This window comes from Xyrauchen texanus, chromosome 22 (genome assembly GCF_025860055.1).
Source record: "Xyrauchen texanus isolate HMW12.3.18 chromosome 22, RBS_HiC_50CHRs, whole genome shotgun sequence".
Classification (NCBI taxonomy): Eukaryota; Metazoa; Chordata; class Actinopteri; order Cypriniformes; family Catostomidae; genus Xyrauchen; species Xyrauchen texanus.
The window spans coordinates 39,089,180-39,113,445 of NC_068297.1; the positions used below are offsets into that span (position 1 = coordinate 39,089,180).

General features: G+C 40.6%; 1 protein-coding gene across 2 annotated transcripts in view; it reads left to right on the plus strand.

Annotated features, from left to right (window-relative positions):
* The window catches only part of LOC127662907 (polypeptide N-acetylgalactosaminyltransferase 16-like), a 66,523-nt gene that overhangs the window by 6,150 nt on the left and 36,107 nt on the right, over positions 1–24,266 (plus strand). For both annotated transcript variants that reach the window (XR_007972933.1, XM_052154301.1), the window contains exons 2-7: positions 1,768–1,949; positions 2,403–2,501; positions 5,094–5,161; positions 10,412–10,477; positions 11,616–11,737; positions 22,166–22,253. Coding sequence is in view for 1 of the 2 variants with exons in the window: in XM_052154301.1 (XP_052010261.1) it covers positions 1,768–1,949; positions 2,403–2,501; positions 5,094–5,161; positions 10,412–10,477; positions 11,616–11,737; positions 22,166–22,253 (625 nt within the window). In the remaining variant the exon portion in view is untranslated. The remainder of the gene's footprint in view (positions 1–1,767; positions 1,950–2,402; positions 2,502–5,093; positions 5,162–10,411; positions 10,478–11,615; positions 11,738–22,165; positions 22,254–24,266) is intronic.

A 24,266-nucleotide genomic window follows, 5' to 3' on the forward strand; every position in this document is an offset into this window, starting at 1 on the left:
ATTTTCCCTTGGGAGATTAATAGAGGAGCTACATCACGTTTCTACAGCTTAACAAAAAAAAAACAGTTCGAAACACTTTGGCAGATCAAACATAAATCCAATATATACACGATTACATGCCTTGTCAATGTTTTTATGAGGTTAGGGTATTTTTACAAGAAATGCTAACCAATGTAGCCTTATCATATAGAAAGCTACAACCAATATATCTATGATGAAAATGCAGGTTGGAGCACAACTTTGTTTTCTCTTGTAAGACCTTTGATATTAGAGCAAAGATGTACAGCAAAAATCTTATTCTTAATGAGAATTGAAATATCCTTAAAGCAAGATAAATGTAAGTGAATTTTCATACTTTATATACTTGTTTGTAGTCAAAACAAGTAAAATATTTGCCAGTACTGAAGAAGTAATCCAAAGTATTTAGATTATGGTACTGACTTTGAGTAATCTAATGGAATATATTACAAATTATATTTTACAGCATACAACTTTTTAAAAGTAACCTTCCCAACCCTGCTGGTCACAGTGTAGTTGCTGATTTACTGAAAAGGGCCACCTCAAAAGAGTCATTCGTTTGGGAATTGGACAGCACTGGTCGCGCTGTAGTTGTTGATTCACTAAAAAGAACCGGCTCAAAAGAGTTATCCATTATTCGAAATCGGAAAACACAGATCGCGCTGTAGTTGTTGATTCTTTAAAAGAGCTGTCTCAAAAGAGTCATTTGTTCCGCAGTCATACAACACTGGCCGTACTGTAGTTGTTGATTCACTGAAAAGATCAGGCTCAAAAGAGTCATTCGTTCAGGAATAGTTCAACACTGGTCGTGTTGTAGTTGTTGATTCACTAAAAGGAACAGGCTCAAAAGAGTCATTTGTTTGGGAAACGGACAACACTGATTGCTCTGTAGTTGTTGATTCACTAAAAGAGCGGCTCAAAAGAGTAATCTGTTCTGGAATCGAAAACACTGAACGCGCTCTAGATGTTGATTCACTAGAAAGAGTCGTCACAAAAAACTCCTTTCTTTGGTAATCGGACAACACTGGACTGGACGTGTTGTAGTTGTTGATTCACTAAAAAGAGCCAGCTCCAAAAAGTCATTTGTTTAAGAATCGGGCAAACACTGTTCACACTGTAGTTTTGGATTCACTAAAAAGAGCCGTCTCAAAGGAGTCATTCGTTGCTGAAATTGTTGATTCACTAAAAAGAGTCGTCTCAAAAAAGTCCTTTCTTTGGTAATCGGACAAAACTGGACTGGCCGAGTTGTAGTTGTTGATTCATTAAAAGGAGGAGGCTCAAAACAGTAATTTGTTTGGGAATCGGACTACCTTGTTAGCACTTTACTTTTCGCTCTATAGATTCAGTAGCGGTGTTGTGGTGCCACTGAATGGGCAGGAAACATTATTTTAGTTCAGTTTTCTGTGCACATTGTTGTGGTGGATAATTAAAACTTCCTTGCACATCTACTCAATGTACATCATTCATGTCTGTAACACATAGAGTGAGGGACAAGTTACACGCTAAAGATTTATGCTAAAGGTTTGGGCACAGGGGTATGTTCAATGTCAAGTATTACCAATATTAATAGTGATGCTTTCCTTAAAAACACCATCAATAAGGTAGTAGTGTTTCTTCTGTGTTACTACTTTTGCAAACTAAGCTTTTGAGACACTGAGAGACTTTAACAGTTTCTTTTGGCAGCACTAGCAGGTATTACAGCATGTGTACTTCTTTGTGTGTGTCTCTCTCTGTGTGTCTGTATGTCAGGTGACTCACGCACCAAAGTCTGAGCATCAGGCTCAGCTAATGGGTTTGTTTGATGAGAAAGCATTCCTATCCGGTAAACAGCTGAAAGCTGGCGAGGATCCATACAGAGAACATGCCTTCAACCTGCAGGAGAGCGACAGACTGGGGAGTGAACGTGCCATCAGAGACACACGACACTATAGGTAACACACAGCACACACACACACACAAGAAACAGACTACAAATAAACAAAAATGCATACAGACATTTATGAACTCACAACAGATTATACTGTATGTAGGTCAAAATAAAGATGTCCGAGGTCTTAAAAATGAGAAATGTTTTAATAATTTACTTTAAAAAACTTGTGTCAAGTTCAAAGAAATGTAATCATCTTTGTGTTCATGTTGGTTTAATACATTTATTAAAAACATTTATAGCATTTCTACAAAAAAATGCAAATCCACATTCCACAGAATATTCACAATCACTGCAAAAAAAATCTGAATATTATGTCTGTGTATGCTCATGGGTTGCCAAATCAATATGATGATTTATGTGTATTTGGTATGCTATACATTGTTTTGCCTCAGCACGCATAGCCCTGACAATGGAACCTTCACATTTTCTGTTTGTCTGTGTGCTGCATTTACAGATGTGCCTCCATGACCTTTGACCCTGACCTGCCGCCCACCAGCATTATCATCACTTTTCACAATGAGGCGCGGTCCACCCTGCTGCGCTCTATTAAAAGGTAACAACCCACACAGCATTATACAGAACACATGCCGGTGTCTAGAGCTGTACGGGACTCACATACATGAAGAGAAAGTCCAGTATTAAAAGACCGATTATACTGCCAACCAGTGTCCAAAATGAAGTCTTTGCCACCTCTGCCAAATGTCACGTGAAGAAAGAAAATGTAAGATGTATGAAATTAATTTGCTAAATATTCATTTGCAGCTCAATTGCAAAATATATTGTGTTTAATGATATGGAAATAAAAGAAACAATATAATAACAATTCAACTTTACTTGTGTAAAGTTGTATTTAAAATGTTGTGTTTTAAATATAACTTTATTTTTATTGGTTGTGTTTATTTCTTATATTTGTATTATGTTTATAATAATTATTTTCATATTTATCTTCTTCGAGTTTTTCTCAGTAATTTTTGATATATGAGATTTATTGCAAGTAATTTGATTAATTAATCGGCACATCACATAATTAATTCAATAAAAAACATTTAGCGATTCACAGCCCTTAACAAAATACATTTTATTTATTAAGCTGTTGTCTCAGCACTGATCACACAGGAAACTGAAATGTTGATACCGACTGTTCCAGTATTCTGAAATTGACCCCATACTGCCATCTCCCATCAGTCCCCTTTGGATCAATTCAGTTGTCTTCACCATTTCTTATAGCGTGACTGAAAAGCACCCTAAGAAGCACAAATTCTGGTACAGTGGAAGGAACCGTTTTCAAAATGAATGATGAATGCGATTCAGAGGTTGCTTTTATGGTTTGGGTTATGGGGTAGAGTAAGTAAAATAAGCATTCCTGTTGCCTGTATTACATAATTTACAACTTAAAATGCAACTCGCTTTTGGCGCCCCGCTGTGGACATTTAACCAATTTCAGCTGCAATTCACAGTGAGATCAGTTTGGTTTTCTCCATATTTTTTAATATCCGTGACAAAGATCACTCAGCGTCATATACAAGATGTGTTTGTCATTCAAGATGCTTTTTGTAATCGGATTTTCGTTTTTCGTTTTGGTGGTTTAACATCTATCAATGTGTGGAGTATTCCACGTATGCATCATCACAATTGAATTCTGGAATCTGCAGCCGATGGAGTAATCAAACACACTCACCTGAACTGTCCTGTCGTGCTGGGAAAACCAAATCGTTTAAGTAAATCTATTCTTATGGACAGTTCATGTAAATGAACCAGTTCAAATAAACGATTCCTTTATATTTATCATTGTGAACTCATTTTAGTGAGTTGGCTGAAGTAGTTCACATAAATGATTCACAGATTCACAGCCTTAAAGGGACTTTGCGTTCTTTATTTAAGTAAATAATGTGTTAATTGCTGCTGTTTATCACTATGTATTGATTCAGTTATTTTAGTTTATAAGTGTTTACAGTATTAAAGAGCACCTATTTTGTTTTTTCAAATGTTTCCTTTCATGTAGTGTGTTATAGAGCTGTTTGTGAATGTAAAATTCTGCAACGTTTCAAAAATCAAAGTGCACAACAAATGGAGTTATTGCCTCTCAAAAGAAAGAACTGATTCTGAACACCTGAAACGAGTCGTTAGTAATTCCAGATTAACTTCCTGTACTAACCTACGACATTTGGTAACAAAAAACCCGCCTCTGATCTTCATTGGCTGCTCGTGAACTACTTTGACCCGCCCTCAAACACTCTACACCAAGTGGTAGACCAATCACAACAGACTGGGACATCTGACCAATCAGAGCAGAGTAGGCTCTCTGAAAGGAGGAGTTTAGAACGGATCATTGAAGGAGTCGTTTTTGACACTGGGAAAAAAGGAAATGCTGCAATTTAAATTACGAGCAAGTGAAAGTGTTTTTTGTCCTTGGATGAATGTAAATCTATTGTATATGAACTTTAAAACAAAATTAGGCATGTTTTAAAACCATAATAGGTGCACTTTAAGTATACATTTGTTAAATAGATTTTTTACTTATTTAACCTTTTTTACCCTATTACAACCTCTTTTAACCCTTTACTACAAATACCCCAGTTAAACTATGGTTACTGTTGCAAAACCATGTAGCAAAAACTAAACTAAATAACCATAAGGTGACATTATTGAAATCTGCAATCAGAACTGATTGTTATATATCAACAAATATTTTCGGTTAAAGGTGCACTCGGTAACTTTTTACTTAAAGTTTGTGTCATCTTGGACTTACAGTGACACCTAGTGGTGTGGATGCAGCATTGTTCAAAATCAATGTTACATGTAGAAATGTACATTGTAGAAATTCACTAATCACAATCAGCCATGATTCATTTCATCCAAGAGTGAAAGTGTCCAATAACAAAATTGGTACTGAGATTCAGCTGGTCATGTGATTCTAAAATAGCAGCCCCCATGAGTGCGCCCCTGCCCCATGTCTAATAAAACAGCTTTTATAAGGTTACTGATATGACTAGAGTCCTCATCTCCTGTGAGTGCTCATGATTTCATACATATGTTTCAAAATGATAATTCACTACATCATAAAGCTTTTTTAGTTCAAAACTTTTTAATATGTATAGGGCATTCATTATCTTTATCCCATTGTATCCTGCTGTTTTTCTTTCAGTGTACTAACGAGAAGCCCGCCTCACTTGATTCAAGAGATTATTCTCGTGGATGACTTTAGCTCCGACCGTAAGTAGAGCTTCATTTCACTGCAACTCTGGAGCACAGACACAAACATACACACTCATACAATCATGCACAGAACCGTTTGAAAGCAGCGACGAAGTGTTTGGTGCTTTTGTACGTGTTCAATAGTTGACCTTTCACGACATACAGTTGAGCTCTAGAGCTCTTTATGAATCTTGTTCGGTTTATGTGTGCAAACGATCCGAGACTGAACCCGCCCTGCTGTTGTCATGGTGAGCAAAACAAACAGCACAATTTGAATTGTAGCTCTGCTGTGATTAATGCTAAAGTGAGGCATAAAATTGGCGACTGTGATTTTCCCTTTGCCGAGAGCATGTGTTGAGTGTGTTGAATCAAGCTGTGTGTTCTCCTTGGCATTGCGACCACATACACCTCACAAAATGAGTCTGTTGCACTTTCCTCGAGTACTGTACACTTTGGTGTTTCAAAGCTTTAGAAGCACAAATTCCAGGTTTTTTTTGTTGTTAGAACTATTAGATATGTTAGATTAAGTCATAAAATTGACCTAGCATAAAAGGTTGCTACTGTAGTTTGAAACAAATCTGATTAGCCCTCCTGAACAGGTGATTGGGTGCATTTGTTAAATGTGATTGTGTGCACAGTAAGTCCACCGTTTATCTGTTTATTCATTGTAATTACCACTAACAAATTAGTTGGAGAGATGCCAACCCGCGCCTGTCCTGACGGGTTCACTGCACCAGTTTGAGTCACTGCCAGACTACATGCTGGAACTGCAGCGTTTCCTGACAGCTTCCGTTCTGTCCGCGCTGTCTGCATTTTGTGTTTTATAGCCCAGAGAATGTGCTTGCTGGCGAGCATGTAAACCTGCAGAGAAATGAGCTTTGGTGTTCTGGAGGGTAAATCAGGATTTTGTAAATCAGGATAAATACAGAATAAAAGTAAAATACAATTAAGAAAAAAAATGGACAATCATGATGCGTTACACAGGAACTTCTGGGAATGGCCAGTTAATGTTTTCACAATAATTTGAACAATATTTTTCTGTATTTAACAAGTATTGTTAAACATAATATACATTTCACTGTTAACAATAAGGTAAATCATACTTTTATTTATTTATAATATATATATATATATATATATATATATATATATATATATATATATTTTTATTATTATTTTTTTTCAAATGTTCACTCTTAAAATTACATTTATTGTCTTATTAAATAAATAAAAAATTCCCCATACATGGAAAGGTTAATTAATTAACAGTTTTTTTTCTGTAGCATTTTTACTTTCTTTTTCCTTTATATATAGGCCTATATATATTTAAAAAAAATAAATACATTTCACTGTGTAGTTTTCTGCACTTAATTAATGAACAGATTCTATTCAAGCTTTTTTTAAAGACAATTTCAGCCCTAGGTGTACCATTTATTGTTGTTTTTTGTAACTTTAATATTTATTTTCTAACGTATAAAGTGTGAAATCTGCCATTGAATGTTCACCTTTTAAAATGTAATGACCATGACATCATAAATATTTGCAAACAGAATTGTGATTGTTCTGTTTTCTTCTTACTGTACGTCTAGTTGCTTTCTGAACTGGGATTCTTTTCTTTCTTGTATCTATTTACACTGCATAGATGGTGTTGTTTTATGCGTTGATTTTCACACACAGCTGACTGAAATCAAGACACAACAGCAAAGGGACTCTGATGCAGCATTTCATTGACTTAGAACAGAAACCTACCTAAAACATTTACACTATTCTATTTGCATGCATTGCTATTATCTTGCAAGTATGCAAGTCAAGTTTCTTTGCTCTGTTCGTGTCTGTTTGTCGGTTAGTCTCTTTCTGGTTATGATCATAATGCAGTTGAATGTGAAAAAAAAAATTCCACTTCACATATGACACAGATCTGTGAATAGCAAAAATCACACTGAATCTTACATTATCAATTCTGAGAATATGTCTTATTTCATCTCTTTTATCTCTGATTTGTATATTTATTTGGAACTAACACTGAATATAAATGTCAGACTTCCTTCAAACCAAATCTATACAATAATCCCCACTCACATCTCTCTCTTAGACACATGCTAACTGACAAACACAGTGAAAACATGAAGTGAAATCTGTCCGTTAGTTCACTCATAGCATCTGGCATTAGAGAGAGTGTGATTTGTCCCCTGAGTAATCTGTGGTCTACTCTCCCCCATCGCCATCTGTCACTCGTCCTCTCTTTCTTTAATGCATGCACACACACATGTTCAGTAATACAAACCAGAAGAGCTTTTGTGTGCATACAAACACACATATATGATCGAGTGAATAGTCTGGCTGGTCAGTGGTTCTCTTCTCGCTGTAGTTACTCAGAGTTCTAGATTTACTTCTAGCAGCGTGATCGTGCTGTAACTAATCCTTCCTCAAAGGTCACACGCGGACATGACTCAAGCCCGTAGGCAGGGGGGGTTCGGGTGGTTCGAACGAACCCCCCCTCACTGCCAAAGGTCCAGAATTTAAGTCGTTTTTTTTTTTTTTTTTTATGTGATTATTGTCATCATTGTTTTAATCAATGCTTGTGACAAATATTCTAGATTGCTGTTTCAGATTAATATGATTTAATATTGTAGCTGGACGTGTGTGTGTGTGTGTGTGTGTGTGTGTGTAGTTCAGAGAGTGCTCGCATACACTTTTCAAAGCAACGTGAATAGCATACTATATGATATATATATATATATATATATATATATATATATATATATATATATATATATATATATATATATTTTATTAAAATTTCTATATTTTATACACTCAATAGTCTACAATATAATAGCCATATAAACTGGCTATTAATTAAATTAATAATAAAACATAGTTGGATATTCAGTGATATTGGCTGTGCAATATCGACTTTTGTGATTGGCCAATACCGGCAGACTGGAGCCAATGGAAATGCTTCTCCTTCGGTGCACATCTTATTCCTCTGAGAACTTCAAAGCAGACCGCTTGAGGTAAATTATCTGGAATGATTTAATTGATTTACTGATGCCTAGTATGTGAGAGTGTTATGTCTTAATGTGAGTTAGTCTGAGTGTTTTTATGCGGCCCGCCCTGAGTGTCAAAACCGATTTGTGTGCAGAAAAGAACTTCGGCGTGTGTACAGTTCTGCGCGCGTGCAGAAAAAAACTTGCGCGTGTGTGGGACTTGTTAATTTGTGTGCACAATCATATTTTTTGTGCTCGAGTTTGTGATTTGCAAGTTCTGCCGGTTTAAATTTTACGTGCGAGCTGTGTCATGGTGCTCACACTGTTGAAATTCACTTGCGCGCTGTGTTTTTGCACTTGCGCTGTTTTGTCCAAAATTAAACGCCATACCAGTGTACTAAATCCATAAGTGTCAAGACAAATACAGCAACAAGCAAAGAGGCATTGACAGAGAGTCAAGAAATGATGATGAGAAGAATTATTATTAATATTTCAGTAAAGTTCATTAAATCTATTCTGTTGTTAGTGTGGTCTTTAAACTTATGAACTGTGTATGGACTGACAAAGGTGTTACATGAGGAAGCATTTGACAACAATGCAGTAAATATTTTAGGTGCATCAAAAAGCGTGCTCGTTAACCAGCAGGCAAGCTAATCCAGCACAAATTAGTGCATAAAAGGTCACCAAAATGAAGTATTTGAACCTCATAATTAAATACAAAAACTGCAAAAAGGTCCACTGTTTGAAAAAAGAACCCCCCCTTTCAATAGGCTGGCTACGGACCTGTGACTTAGATTGCGTCTCAGAGTGTGTCTTTGTGCATAGATATTCTCATTCACAAATTACTCACACTTATCAGCAGCTCCTGGAATACTTGATTGCGATTGGTCATTTCCGGCATTTTGTGTAATGACCACTCGTATGACTCTGCAGTCTCTTTCTTCTCACAGAATAAAACACTTAACATAAAGGGGTTCATTAATAACTAATAAGTCATTTATAAATGCATTAAATGATTGGAATGTAGTTAGAACAAGATGACTGAAAAGGGGGCCTAAAAGGAATGTTCCGGGTTCAATACAAGTTAAGCTCAATCAACAGCATTTGTAACATAATATTGATAACCACTAAAATTAATTTTGACTCATCCATCCGTTTCTTTAAAAAAGCAAAAATCGTGGTGACGGTGAGGCACTTACAATGGAAGTGAATGGGGGGACAATTTTTGAATGTTTAATTGCTAATTTTTTCAAAAGTATAGATACAAGACCTAAACAATATTCATGTAAACATGATTTTAGTGTGATAAATCTCTTACTAGCCCTTTCTGTGAAAAGTTATAGCCAATTTTACAACTTTGTTTCCATGACGATGTGATGTCAACAAACACTAAAACCCTAAAATACTGTTTTAAAATAAGATTACAATGTAAACAACTTAACACCTCTGTGTTTTAACAGAATAATTATTTATAAAAATTATAAGCTTCACATTTCTGCCTTTTAACTCTCCAAAAAATGGCTCCATTCACTTCCATTGCAAGTGCCACACTGTAACCTCGATTTGTACTTTTTTAAAGAAAAGGTGGGACGAGTTGAAATAATTTTTTGTGGTAATCAACATTAAGCCACAAATGCTGTCTGTCGACTGAGCTGAACTTGAATTGAACCCGGAATATTCCTTTAAATGCTGTGCTTGCCAAATATTGAGCATTTGAACTGACATGCTGTGAAAGGGATAATATACAGTCAGCCGGTTGTTATCATAAAATAAACGCAGACAGAGCGATCAGGACCTGGATGCGAAGCAGACTTAAATCAATATTTCTTGTACTTTTATTTATTTATTTGGAAAGTAGCATGTGTGATGATGTGCACTTGGCAAAAAATTCACAAAATAAACCCCTTAACTGTGAAGCAATACTCCTTTACTTAGAGTCAGGGTTTATTTTGTGATTATGACCAGCACTGATTTTGTGATTGTTACCTTTAGGAGCTAATTCTACCTGAACTAACTCTTAAAAATAATTGTGTTGGTGTAACCTAATATATTCAGGTTGATTCAGTGCCATTAATAAATGACTTGAACAAAGTCTTTCATTTAGATACAACTACAAGAAGCACATTTCTAGGTGTGAACAGAATCCCTAACATATTTTTGATAAATATCTAACTGTACATTAAGTTGGTATAAACATTGGTGATGGATTGCACACTGTGGGTAGGGTGTGTGTTGGTGCATTGTGGGTAATCTGACCCCCCTTTCTTTCTCTTTGTAGCTGAAGACTGTCAACTGCTCTCTCAGATTCCCAAAGTGCGCTGCCTGAGAAATGAAAGACGGGAAGGTACGTGAGGAGACTAGATTAACTCATATATTGTACAGTGCATGCAGTAAACACTGATGGAGTTTAAACTCCTAATGGCTTTGCTCTTTTACATGCTGTTGTTCTCTTGTGCAAGATTTTAAAGGGTCAGTTCACCAAAAAAGGAAAATTATTTACTCAGCCTTATGTTGTTCCAAACCTATATGTTTTTTTGTTTTGTTTTGTTTTTGTCTTTCTGTGGAAAAAAGGAGATATTTAGCAGAGTCCAGGCTGCTCTTTTCCATACAACAAAAATGGATTTATATGGAGGTATATAATGGCCAAAATTTATTAATTAAATAATTCAAAATATGTCATAAAATGTTGCAATAAATAAAAACACAAATAAATGTGGGCATAAATGAAAAGGTGCGAAATGTATTATGTGAAATAAAAAAAAACATTAAGTAGACCTACGCTTTAAAATTACAAACAACATGAAATACACATTGAAACGTAATCTGACACCAGTGTTGGGTGTTATCTGAATACAAAGTAACCATTTACTGTCAAAAAAATTACACTAATAAAAGTATTGTAATGCATTACACTTTAAAGTATCATGTAATCAGAGTTACAGTTACTGGTTTTCAATTAATTTAATTACTTTTTAGTACATTACTTGGCTTATACATTTTTAAAATAGAAATGTATTATTTATATAGAATTTGCCTTTTTGCAATTCTGTAGCAACTGAAGAGCCTACTCCCCCTAACGAGTCATTGTAACGGAGAAACACGTGGCACTGGGTGTATGACTTGCAGGCAACAATTCAATTCGTTAAGCAAAAAATAAAATGTTTCTGTGAAAAAGTGTTTTAGAAAGTAACTGTAACTTCAGACTGTCAAGCTCCAAAATGGTACCATAAAAGTAGTCCATATGCATCTTATGCTATAAACCAAGTCATCTGAAGCCATTTGGGATGCTGATATTTGTGTAATAAATGTATTAAATTGTGTTATTGTTCTTTTATGACAGTGATGTATGCATAATTAATGTATTATATTGTGTTCTTGTTAGTTTGGGAAGGTGATGTATGTGTAAGGAATCTGATATACATTTGATTATTGCTGTTTTGGGGAAGTGTATGTATGTATTACGAATGTGTTGTGATGGTCAGGTCTGATCAGGTCTCGTGTGAGAGGAGCGTCTGCAGCGTCTGCCTCTATCCTCACATTCCTGGACAGTCACTGTGAAGTAAACTCAGACTGGCTGCAGCCCATGATCCAGAGAGTCAAAGAGGTTTGTGAATATTCAACAATAACACACGCATTGATCATAAAGCAGTAGCACTGGTCAGTATTGATTCTTTAAATCAGATTCTTTGGGATGTCCTCTTTACTTCAGTCTGTCTCTGATGCTGTTTTGTTGGAGTTCAACTACAGGCAAGCTCCTTTTGAAAAAGTAGTTAGCTAAAAGTAACTTACATTATTATAAAACAATGATGTAGCAATTTGTGGAGCTACACCACTATATGTAAAGTACTTTTTTACTGGTAAAGCTACACTACTTTAAGAAACAGTTGAGCTTATATACTTCATTTAGAATTGTAGCTTCACTAATTTCAGCTTCTCCACAACATGCAGGGTTCCACTGTCATTAAAAACCTGGAAATATCAGGGAACTTTGGAACTGTGATGTCCAGACCTGGAAAAGTCATGGAAATTTCAGTAGTGAATATACTGTACATTTGCTTAAATATTTAATTGGCTAGGAATTGCTCTTTGTGAGTGTAATCTCTATTAAATGAATGCTTATCCAGTAAACAAGAGCAACTGGAAATGTTATGGAAAACCTTTGGTCAAAAGGAGTGGAGACCCTGAATGATGTTCGCTGGCTCTGTAACTCTTGCAGCAGATGAAAGTACTGTATCATTTTGAGTGTTGAGAGTCATTAATGAGTCATACATGCCCTGAGTTCAGTCTGGATCTTTAGAGGGATATTTTCCCAGAATTAGAGAAAGAGAGAGAGAGAGAGAGAGAGAGAGAGAGAGGCAGTTTGATTTCTCACAGCTGCTCTATGTAGCCTCTCTCTTTTCCTAAATCATTAAGATGCCATTATCATCATATTCCTCTTCATCATAATCATTGTCATATTCTTCAGCATCATCATTGTCATCATCATCCACTGTTAAGCACAAGATCTTTGATATTAAGCCAGGATGTAGCTTTCTTCAGTAAGGAACAGACTAATTACAATTTGGAATAGAATTACAGTATATGCTGATAAATGAATGAAATGAATCACAAAAGAGCCAAAAAGAGGCCCTCAAATGTAGATAATTCAAAATATAAGATTCAATATATATATATATATATATATATCAATCAGTCACAACATTAAAACCTCCTGCCTGATATTGTGTAGGTCCCCCTTGTGCCACCAAAACTGCGCGCCATTGGATGTTTTTTGTTTTTGGCACCATTCAGAGTAAATTCTAGAGACTGTTGTGTGTGAAAATCCCAGAAGATCATCAGTTACAGAAATACTCAAACCAGCCCATCTGGCACCAACAATCATCCATGTGATTATCTAATCAGCCATTCGTGTGGCAGCAGTGCATAAAATCAAGCAGATACAGGTCAGGAGCTTCAGTTAATGTTCACATCAACCATCAGAATGGGGGAAAATGTGATCTCAGTGATTTGGACCGTGGCATGATTGTTGGTGTCAGATGGGCTGGTTTGAGTATTTCTGTAACTGATGATCTCCCGGGATTTTCTGTTGATGAGAGAGAATGACCAACATTCAGAGAATGGCTAGACTGGTTTGAACTGACAAAGTCTACGGTAACTCAAATAACCGCGCTGTACAATTGTGGTGAGAAGAATATTTACATTTACATTTACATTTATGCATTTGGCAGACGCTTTTATCCAAAGCGACTTACAGTGCAATTATTACAGGGACAATCCCCCCGGAACAACCTGGAGTTAAGTGCCTTGCTCAAGGGCACAATGGTGGTGGCTGTGGGGTTCGAACCAACGACCTTCTGATTAACAGCCCTGTGCTTTAGCCACTACGCCACCACCACCACATAATATAATCTCAGAATGCTCAGATGTGGGTTGGTGCTGTTTTGGTGGCACGAGGGGGACTTACACAATATCAGTCATGTGGTTTTAATGTTGTGGCTGATCGGTGTGTATATATATATATATATATATATATATATATATATATATATATATATATATATATATATAACCTCAGTGAAAAAAGAAAATCACAAACAGATGGACAAGAACATTAATACCAGTATGTGAAAATGAAGTGCAAATTAATTTCAAGTTTATAACTCGTCATCTAATCTTATCTAATATGAAACCTCAGTGTTCTCTTTTTTTCCACTTTTTTCCCAAATTTGGCATGCTCAATTCCCAATGCACTCTAGGCCCTCATGGTGGTGTAGTGACTCACCTCAATCCGGGTGGTGGAGGCTCACGCTATTCTCCGTGCCATCCACGCACAACTCACCACGCGCCCCACAGAGAGCGAGAACTACATTATGGCACCACGAGGAGGTTAACCCAACGTGACTCTACCCACCCTAGCAACCGGGCCAATTGGTTGCTTAGGAAGCCTGACTGGAGTCACTCAGCACGCCCTGGATTCGATTTGCTACTCTTTACAACCAAACAGGTTTCAATGAAAAAGCTTAAAGAGGTTTCTTACCAGAGGCAACCTTAGCGGATTGAGTCACTACGCCACCACGAGGACCTAGAGCGCATTGGGAATTGGGCATGCCAAATTGGGGAGAAAAAAAAAAAAAAATTTATCCACAACAAATTACTAATTACATTTACATTTATGCATTTGGCAGACACTTTTATCCAAAGGGACTTACAGTGCAATTATTACAGGGACAATCCCCCCGGAGCAACCTGGAGTTAAGTGCCTTACTCAAGGACACAATGGTGGTGGCTGTGGGGTTCAAACCAATGACCTTCTATTACTTATATAAATTAATAATAATAATAAACGCACACTTTTGGTTGAGCCATTGTTGCAGTGTCAGGCTGGTTGGGATGCTCAAACAAAAAACACAATTCTTCAAATGACTTAATTATAGCTATCTTTGCATAATCAGCTGAGAATGCAGTAGTACAGGATTGTACGTAAGTATTTTGGTGTTGAACAAATTACTTTATTAACTTCATTTTCATCCAAATTTTTTATACAAATATGACTAAATGTTACATTTATGCATATACATTTATTACAGTGCATTTAATGTACACATTTGATCAGCTTATACATTTTTCTTAAAGTACTTTAAAGTACAGTGTAAATGCAAAGGCACCTTACTATAGTAATCAGTCAGTATCATGGTATATATCTCAAATTACCACATTATTACCTCCTGATACATCAATGTAACATAGCACCACCTTACTAGTACTTTTTTGTAAGGGAGAGATACTAGCCAAAGTCTAGCAGTGGTCTTTTTACCAGTGGCGTGCCCTAGTGTCCTCTATGATCATGAAGCCCCATTAAATACTGTATGAATGTATGGAAGTACTGTGTTTAAATGTCTTGTACATGGAGGTGTGGGCTTCCCCTCACACAGACACCGAAGCTTTGAACACAGCAACTCTTTTGAGTTCAGTATCTTCCCAGTGAGCGCCAGTACTAATTGAAAAAATTTGTCTTGCGTGAGCAGTTGTAATATCAACTTCCCCAGTGCAAAGTTTTATGTGACATGCTAACGTGCTCATAAATAGTTTTATGCATACACATGTTTAATTACACAGCAGTAAGCAAAGTGTCACACTGACCTACAATCTGATGTTTATTTAATATGCTGGCTAAATATACGCACACACACTGTTCAGTGTGTACACTGTGCTGTAGGGTATTTTCCATATATGTGGTTACAGCCTTGTAAAGAACAACATTTATTTATTTTTGCTTACCCTAACCGAAAGGGATTGCAATGGTGATGGTATGTTGCAAGGATTTAAAGGAACAACACTGTTGATGCTCTGTAATGGGACAAAATATTGAGAAAATTAAAAGATGAAGTGTGTGTAGTTAGTGTTACCAAATGGAATTGCAGAAGTAATGATATTAATGGTTATAAGCAGGGACTAAAAACAGTTCAAGGAACGAAAACAAAAAACGAAAACAAACATTTTTGCAGAATGTAAGAAAAATGGGAGCAAATTTTTTTACAATTGTTCCAGAATGAAAACATTATTTTTAAATGCTGGTAACTGGTTAATATCCTGTAAAAAAAATTATATTATTTTTCCATGAAATCAAAGACCAAAGGGTTTATCACAGTCATTTTTGGAATTACAGCACTTCCTTGGCTTTTTAGTAGAACACAAGCATGCACTTTGATTCTGAAGGAAACTGCTTGTTTAGAAATCAATGTTAAAAAAAAAAATCACTCGGCTGCAAAAGGTGCCATTTAGTCCAAACGCACCAATGCAGAGTGTGCATGCAGGAGAAAGAGATTTAGGCTATTCGTTGATTTTATGTGGCCAAAGGAATATTTGGAATATTTTTAATATTTTTGGGGATATATTTAATATTAAGAATATTTTATTAATATTAATATTAAGATTTTTTTTCAAAACAGGTGCGTTCAGATCTGAAAATACTACAACTGGTATATCACCCACCCTTAGCACAGAGTTCTGTCATTTTAAAAAGAACGTTTTTAACTGTTCTTTAATTTTGTTCTAACCGGTTACCATTTGGAAAGGAGTTCTACACAGGAGAAATGCAGTTTGAGCTCAGAACGAACCGAAATGTAAAAAAAAATTTTTTTACTCCCTGTTTTGAAGGTTTAGGTCTTATAGTGTGCATCAAAATTTAAAAGCTCTCCTTACACACATACAGTGGAGTTATTGGAAAAGATTTACAGAAACATTCATATATATATATATATATATATATATATATATATATATATATATATATATATATATATATATAAAATATTTACAGTCTCATTTTACAGAATCCCGCCCTCCTGTAACGATTACCCTGTCTTGTCCCTCTGTTGCCCTTTGTTTTCCACCTTGTCACTTTTCACTTCTTAGTTTTCACTTTAGTCCCTTATTTAACTCCATAGTCCACCCTGTCTCGTTTCACTGTTGCCCTCTTGTTTACCATTATTGTCACTTTTGCACTTCTTAGTTTTCACTTTAGTCCCTTATGTAATTCCATAGTCCTTGTTAGCGTTCGTGTTCACTGTTCATTGTTTACACCTGCCCTTGTTAATTTGCCTTTGGTTTCTGTTAATCACCTTGTTATCTTGTTTGAGTTCTGTTCTTTCATTGGCCACCTTTCCTATGTTTGTGTATTTATACCCCGTGTCTTTGTTCAGTCTTTGTCGATCGTTGTTTGATGTTTGCCTGATGTTTGCGTCTCTCCCTTGTTCCCTGTTTGTCTCTACCGTGGTTACCTTATCTAGTTTATGTTTCTTTTCCCCATCGTGGGTTGTTCTTTTGGTTACCTTATCTAGTTTATGTTTCTTTTCCCCATCGTGGGTTGTTCTTTTGTTCATTTAGTGTTTTTGTTATCAAATAAACTCAAACTGCGTTTGGATCCGCATCTCCTCGTCAGCCTCATTATTCAGACGTTACAGAACGATCGACCACACAATGGATCCAGCAGTTTTTCGAGCGAATTACGATCTGCTCAGCCTGAAGCAAGGGGACCGATCTATAGAAGACCACATCCACGACTTTCTGGCTCTGGCAAACGTTTCAGATTTTCCTAATTACTCCCTCGTGGTCTTCTTCCGAGGCAACCTGAATGACGGGCTGAAGGAGCGGCTGCCTCCGCCAACGCGCGACTGGACGCTTCACGCGTTCGTTGAGGAGACCCTACAGATCTGCGGTTCTCATTTAACAGTGGACATCATCGAGGAGAACCCCGTAGCGCCTCCCGCAGAATTGACCCTCCATTCGCCCGTGGTTCGTCCTTTCGCGCCGGTCAACGAGCCAGCGCGGTCCTCTTCGTCTGCCTGGAGAAGGAGGAGAAGACAAGCTTCCGCCTCCCGGCCCATGCCGACCCCGGTCTGCGAGCTAGAGCCCACGCATGTCACGGTGAGCGAGCTAGAGCCCACGCATGTCACCGTGAGCGAGCCCGAATCCTCGTCAACCACGGTAACCCAGCCAGAGCCTGTAGCCTCAGACGTCAGTGAGCCAGTGCCGCTAGCCTCAACCGTCAATGAGCCAGTGCCGCAAGCCTCAGACGTCAGTGAGCCAGTGCCGCTAGCCTCAACCGTCAATGAGCCAGTGCCGCAAGCCTCAAACGTCAATGAGCCAGGGCCTGTAGCCTCGACCGTCCCTGAACCAGCTCTGTAGCCTCGACCGTCCCTGAGCCAGCCTGTAGCCTCGACCGTCCCTGAGCCAGCGCCTGTAGCCTCGACCGTCCCTGAGCCAGCGCCTGTAGCCTCGACCGTCCCTGAGCCAGCGCCTGTAGCCTCGACCGTCCCTGAGCCAGCGCCTGTAGCCTCGACCGTCCCTGAGCCAGCGCCTGTAGCCTCGACCGTCCCTGAGCCAGCGCCTGTGGCCTTGACCGTCCAAGAGCCAGCGCCAGTAGCCGTGACCGTCCAAGAGCCAGTGCCAGTAGCCGTGACCGTCCAAGAGCCAGTGCCAGAAGCCTTGACCGTCCAAGAGCCAGTGCCAGTAGCCATGACCGTCCAAGTACCAGTGCCAATGGCCGTGACCGTCCAAGAGCCAGCGCCTCTCGAGCCCCCTAGGGTTCCGCCTCCCAAGTCTCTCAAGTCTCTTGAGCCTTCCAGGGCTCCTCCTCCCGAGCTTTCCAGAGCTCCGCCATCCGAGTTTCCCGAGCTTTCCAGAGCTCAGCCATCCGAGTTTCCCGAGCTTTCCAGAGCTCAGCCATCCGAGTTTCCGAGCTTTCCAGAGCTCAGCCATCCGAGTTTCCGAGCTTTCCAGAGCTCAGCCATCCGAGTTTCCGAGCTTTCCAGAGCTCAGCCATCCGAAGTTTCCGAGCTTTCCAGAGCTCAGCCATCCGAGTTTCCGAGCTTTCCAGAGCTCAGCCATCCGAGTTTCCCGAGCTTTCCAGAGCTCCGCCTCCGAGCTTCCAGAGCTCCGCCTCTCGAGCCTACCAGGGCTCCGCCTCTAGCCTCGAGCCTACCAGGGTCCGCCCCTCAAGCCTCTCGAGCCTCCTAGGGCTCCGCCTCTCAAGTCTCTCGAGTCTTCCAGGGCTCCGTCTCTCAAGCCTCCCGAGCTTTCCAGAGCTCCGCCTCCCGAGCTTTCCAGAGCTCCGCCTCTCGAGCCTTCCAGGGCTCCGCCTCTCGAGCCTCTCGAGCCTACCAGGGGTCCGCCCCTCAAGCCTCTCGAGCCTCCTAGGGCTCCGCCTCTCAAGTCTCTCGAGTCTTCCAGGGCTCCATCTCTCAAGCCTCCTGAGCTTTCCAGAGCTCCGCCCTCCGAGCTTCCCAGAGCTCCGCCTCTCAAGCCTCTCGAGCCTTCCAGGGCTCCGCCTCTCAGCCCTCTTGAGCCTACCAGGGCTCCGCCCCTCAAGCCCCTCGAGCCTTCCAGGGCTCCGTCTCTCAAGCCTCCTGAGCTTTCCAGAACTCCGCCCTCCGAGCTTCCCAGAGCTCCGCCTCTCGAGCCTTCCAGGGCTCCGCCTCTCAGCCCTCTTGAGCCTACCAGGGCTCCGCCCCTCAAGCCCCTCGAGCCTTCCAGGGCTCCGCCCCTCAAGCCTCTCGAGCCTGCCAGGGCACCGCCCCTCAAGCCTCTCGAGCCTGCCAGGGCTCCGCCCCTCAAGCCTCTCGAGCCTGTCAGGGCTCCGCCCCCGAACCTCTCGAGCCTGCCAGGGCTCCGCCTCCCGAACCTCTCGAGCCTTCCAGGGCTCCGCCCCCCGAGTCTCCTACGGCTCCGCCCCCAGAGCCTCTTGAGTCTCCTACGGCTCCGCCCCAGAGCCTCTCGAGCCTCCTGCAGCTCTGCCTACGGGGCCTCCTACGGCTCCGCCTCCAGAGCCTCCGATTGCTCCGCCTCTCGATCCACTCAAGCCTTTGACGGCTCCGCCCCCAGAGCCTCTTGAGCCTCCTACGGCTCCGCCTCTCGAGCCGCTCAAGCCTTCGACGGCTCCGCCCTCAGAGCCTCCCGAGCCTCCTATGGCTCCGCCTCCCGAGACTCCTCCGGCTTCGCCTCTCGAGCCACTCAAGCCTTCGATGGCACCGCCTCCCGAGCCTCCTACGGCTCCACCGCTCGAGCCACTCAAGCCTTCGACGGCTCCGCCCTCAGAGCCTCCTATGGCTCTGCCTCCCGACCCTCCTCCGGCACCGCCTCTCAAGCCACTCAAGCCTTTGGCGGCTCCACCCTCAGAGCCTCCTACGTCTCTACCCCCAGAGACTCCAGAGTCTTCCTGGTCTCCGCTCCTAGAGCCTCCCACGGTGCCGCCTACCTCGGCTCCGCATCCTGAGCCTCTTTCAGCTCCACCTCTTGAGCCTCCCGAGCCTCTCCCGGCTCCGCCTCCGAAGCCTCCATTGGCTCCGTCTTCAGAGCCTTCTTCGTCCACGCCACCTTCGGCTCCACCTCCAGTGGCTCCGCCTTCTGAGCCTTCTACACCATCGCCTCCCTTGGCTCCGCCCAACACTGTTCCGCCTCCTGACCTGCCCAAGGCCTTACCACTTGAGTCTGCCATGGCCCTGCCTAAGCCTCCTTTGGCTCCGCCTCCGAAGTCCTCCTTGGCTCCGCCTCACACGGCTCTGCCAGCCTCTGTCCTATGGCCTCTCCCCAGACCTCCAGACCTAGTCCCAGTCCCGTGGCCTCTTCCCAGGCCTCCTGACCCTGTTCCCGTCCTGAGGCCTTCCCCCAGGCCTCCTGACCCAGCTCCCAGACCACTGAAACCTGTCCCCGCCCGGTCGATACTACCCCGGCCTCCCAAACCTGTGCCTTTGTGCCCCCATGGACTGCCTGGTTGTCCCTTGTGCCCCCGTGGACTGTCTCATCTCCCTTTGTGCCCCCGTGGACTGTCGCATCTCCCTTTGCTCCCGTGGACTGTCTCATTTCCCCTCGTGGCCCCCCCCGGACTTCCTGCCTGCCCTCTGTGCCCCTTGGACTGCCTCCTTGTTCTTGTGCCCCCCCTGGTCTGCCTGTCTGCCCCCTGGACTTCCTGCCTGCCCAGTGTTCCCCCCTGGTCTGCCTGTCTACCCATGTGCCCACTTGTACGGTCTGTTAGCCCCTGGTGCCCTCATGTTGTTCTTATGGACTTTTGTCTTTTGTTGTGTGTTTTTTAGGATCGTCTGGAATCCGATCTTTAAAGGGGGGGCTATGTAATGATTACCCTGTCTTGTCCCTCTGTTGCCCTTTGTTTTCCACCTTGTCACTTTTCACTTCTTAGTTTTCACTTTAGTCCCTTATTTAACTCCATAGTCCACCCTGTCTCGTTTCACTGTTGCCCTCTTGTTTACCATTATTGTCACTTTTGCACTTCTTAGTTTTCACTTTAGTCCCTTATGTAATTCCATAGTCCTTGTTAGCGTTACGTGTTCACTGTTCATTGTTTACACCTGCCCTTGTTAATTTGCCTTTGGTTTCTGTTAATCACCTTGTTATCTTGTTTGAGTTCTGTTCTTTCATTGGCCACCTTTCCTATGTTTGTGTATTTATACCCCGTGTCTTTGTTCAGTCTTTGTCGATCGTTGTTTGATGTTTGCCTGATGTTTGCGTCTCTCCCTTGTTCCCTGTTTGTCTCTACCGTGGTTACCTTATCTAGTTTATGTTTCTTTTCCCCATCGTGGGTTGTTCTTTTGGTTACCTTATCTAGTTTATGTTTCTTTTCCCCATCGTGGGTTGTTCTTTTGTTCATTTAGTGTTTTTGTTATCAAATAAATTCAAACTGCGTTTGGATCCGCATCTCCTCGTCAGCCTCATTATTCAGACGTTACACCTCCAAATATAAAAAAAGATTGCAATTATTCATAAATAATTCAGTCATTATATATTATATATTGGATATTCAGCCTATTGAGTGATCCCACGCACCTTCCCCACTGTTTCGTTGAATATCATGGCCTCTGAGTGGACTAGAGAGCTCAGATCCTCAGTTTCGCAATGATGAATAACATTTTATCATCTATAGTCGAGAACATATTTTGCAGATGTTTTGTTTATCGTGCTTTTTCTACTTATTTTAATTCAGAATACGAAAAATATGGACTGTATATTTTGTTCTAAATAACTCAAATATAAGATTGGATTATTTAACTAAGCACGCTCACAGAAAGTAAAAATGTCATTTGGAAGAAAACTTTAAGACCTAATAAAGAGTTTGTGGCTACTTGGGGTTTACAGAAGCAGTGATCACAGCAGACATGAGACATTTGTTATATTGTCATGTTTCATATTTCACTTTGTGATTGTTTTAATTATCATTTGAACTGTGGTGTTATGGCAACAAAATAAACCGCAAAGTCACATTCCTCAACGAGTGCTTTCATTTGATACATGACGTGACTATTTTAGTGCAATTTGGAAAACTTTGATATACATACTCATGTTTCTACATCATAACCACAGTGTGCCACTCATTTGTAAAACAGAGGTTTTCTGGTCTTATGTTATTTTATGTAACAAATGCCAAAACTAAAGGAGTTCTATGAAACTTTCAGAATCTTCACATATGACTTACTTACCCATTTGAATTCTATTTGGACATTCTGTTTGTGTTGTGTTGTAGGATCACACTCGAGTCGTCAGCCCAATCATTGATGTGATCAGTCTGGATAACTTTGCCTATCTGGCAGCATCAGCAGACCTGAGAGGAGGTGAGAGGATTAGACATGATCTCAGTGTAAGTCTGAGATCTCTGAATCAGGTCATCACTTTCCCATTGGAAGCATTTCCTTCAGTTCTCAATAGTGTCTGTTTAATTGTCTTAGACAGGAATGAGATCAAATGGAAAGCAAATGCAGACGTTTGCTGAAGTCTCCTGCTTCTCAGATGTTTCTGTTGAAAAAAACACCCCAGTGATATACAGTATGCAATCAAAAGTCAAAATGAATTTAATTAATCATTTCTCAATGAGCTATACTATCAACATTAGTTCTATTCTGTAGCTCTTACTGAATGTCAACAACTGTCTCTTTGTTTGTATTTCTGCCCACCCAACGAATGTTTCTTTGATATAAAGAATATGTTTGATATAAAGTTGATATTTAAAACCTAATTGAGATATCCTTTAATTCTCTAGAGCTATGAAAGAGCCGCATCTGAGCAATGCAATTTTCCTCTTGGTTCTGTCTGTGATCACACTGAATTTGGCGATAGCATATTGAAAGTTTTTCTGGTGAAATCGGTCTGCGCTTACCAAAATTAGAACCACTGCCCCAGTGGCCAAAACTGGAAGTGTTGTTGACAAATTTCTGAATTAAATGTCTACAGGGACTGAGTGAGTGAGTGATTGAGTGAGTGAGAGAGTGAGTGAGTGATTGAGTGAGTGATTGAGAGCGTGAGTGAGTGAGTGAGTGATTGAGAGAGTGAGTGAGTGAGTGAGTGATTGAGTGAGTGAGTGAGTGATTGAGAGAGTGAGTGAGTGAGGGATTGAGAGAGTGAGTGAGTGAGTGATGGATTGAGTGAGTGAGTGATGGATTGAGAGAGTGAGTGAGTGAGTGATTGAGTGAGTGAGTGATTGAGTGAGTGATTGAGTGAGTGAGTGAGTGAGGGATTGAGAGAGTGAGTGAGTGATTGAGTGAGTGAGTGAGGGATTGAGAGAGTGAGTGAGTGAGTGAGTGATTGAGTGAGTGAGTGATTGAGTGAGTGAGTGAGTGAATGATTGAGTGAGTGAGTGAGTGATTGAGTGAGTGAGTGATTGAGTGAGTGATTGAGTGAGTGATTTATTGAGTGAGTGATTGATTGAGTGAGTGAGTGAGTGATTGAGTGAGTGAGTGAATGATTGAGTGAGTGATTGAGTGAGTGAGTGAATGAGTGAGTGAGTGAGTGATTGATTGAGTGAGTGAGTGAAAGAGTGAGTGAGTGATTGAGTGAGTGAGTGAGTGATTGAGTGAGTGAATGAGTGAGTGAGTGATTGAGTGAGTGAGTGAGTGATTGAGTGAGTGAGTGAATGAGTGATTGATTGAGTGAGTGAGTGAATGAGTGATTGAGTGAGTGAATGAGTGATTGAGTGAGTGAGTGATTGAGTGATTGAGTGATTGATTGAGTGATTGAGTGAGTGAGTGAATGAGTGATTGAGTGAGTGAGTGTGTGAGTGATTGAGTGAGTGAGTGATTGAGTGAGTGAGTGAGTGAGTGATTGAGTGAGTGAGTGAGTGAGTGAGGGATTGAGAGAGTGAGTGATTGAGTGAGTGAGTGAGTGATTGAGTGAGTGAGGGATTGAGAGTGAGTGAGTGATTGAGTGAGTGATTGAGTGAGTGATTGAGTGAGTGAGTGAGTGAGTGATTGAGTGAGTGAGTGATTTATTGAGTGAGTGAGTGAATGAGTGAGTGAATGAGTGAGTGATTGATTGAGTGAGTGAGTGATTGAGTGAGTGAGTGAGTGATTGAGTGAGTGAGTGAGTGAATGAGTGAGTGAGTGAGTGATTGAGTGATAATTGTATATCACACGACACGCAACCTCAATTAGGTGCGTTCCAATCAGAATCTTTCATATACCCTACTTCCTTAATTTTTACAGTGAAAATAGACTTCATTCATTTCAGTAAAGACACACTGGCTGATATTGAGGCCCTAATTTGACACAATGCAATTTCAAATCCAATACATAATAATACAATTGCACACAACTAATGCTACGGCAGGCATACAAAAAAAAAAAGCAACGTTT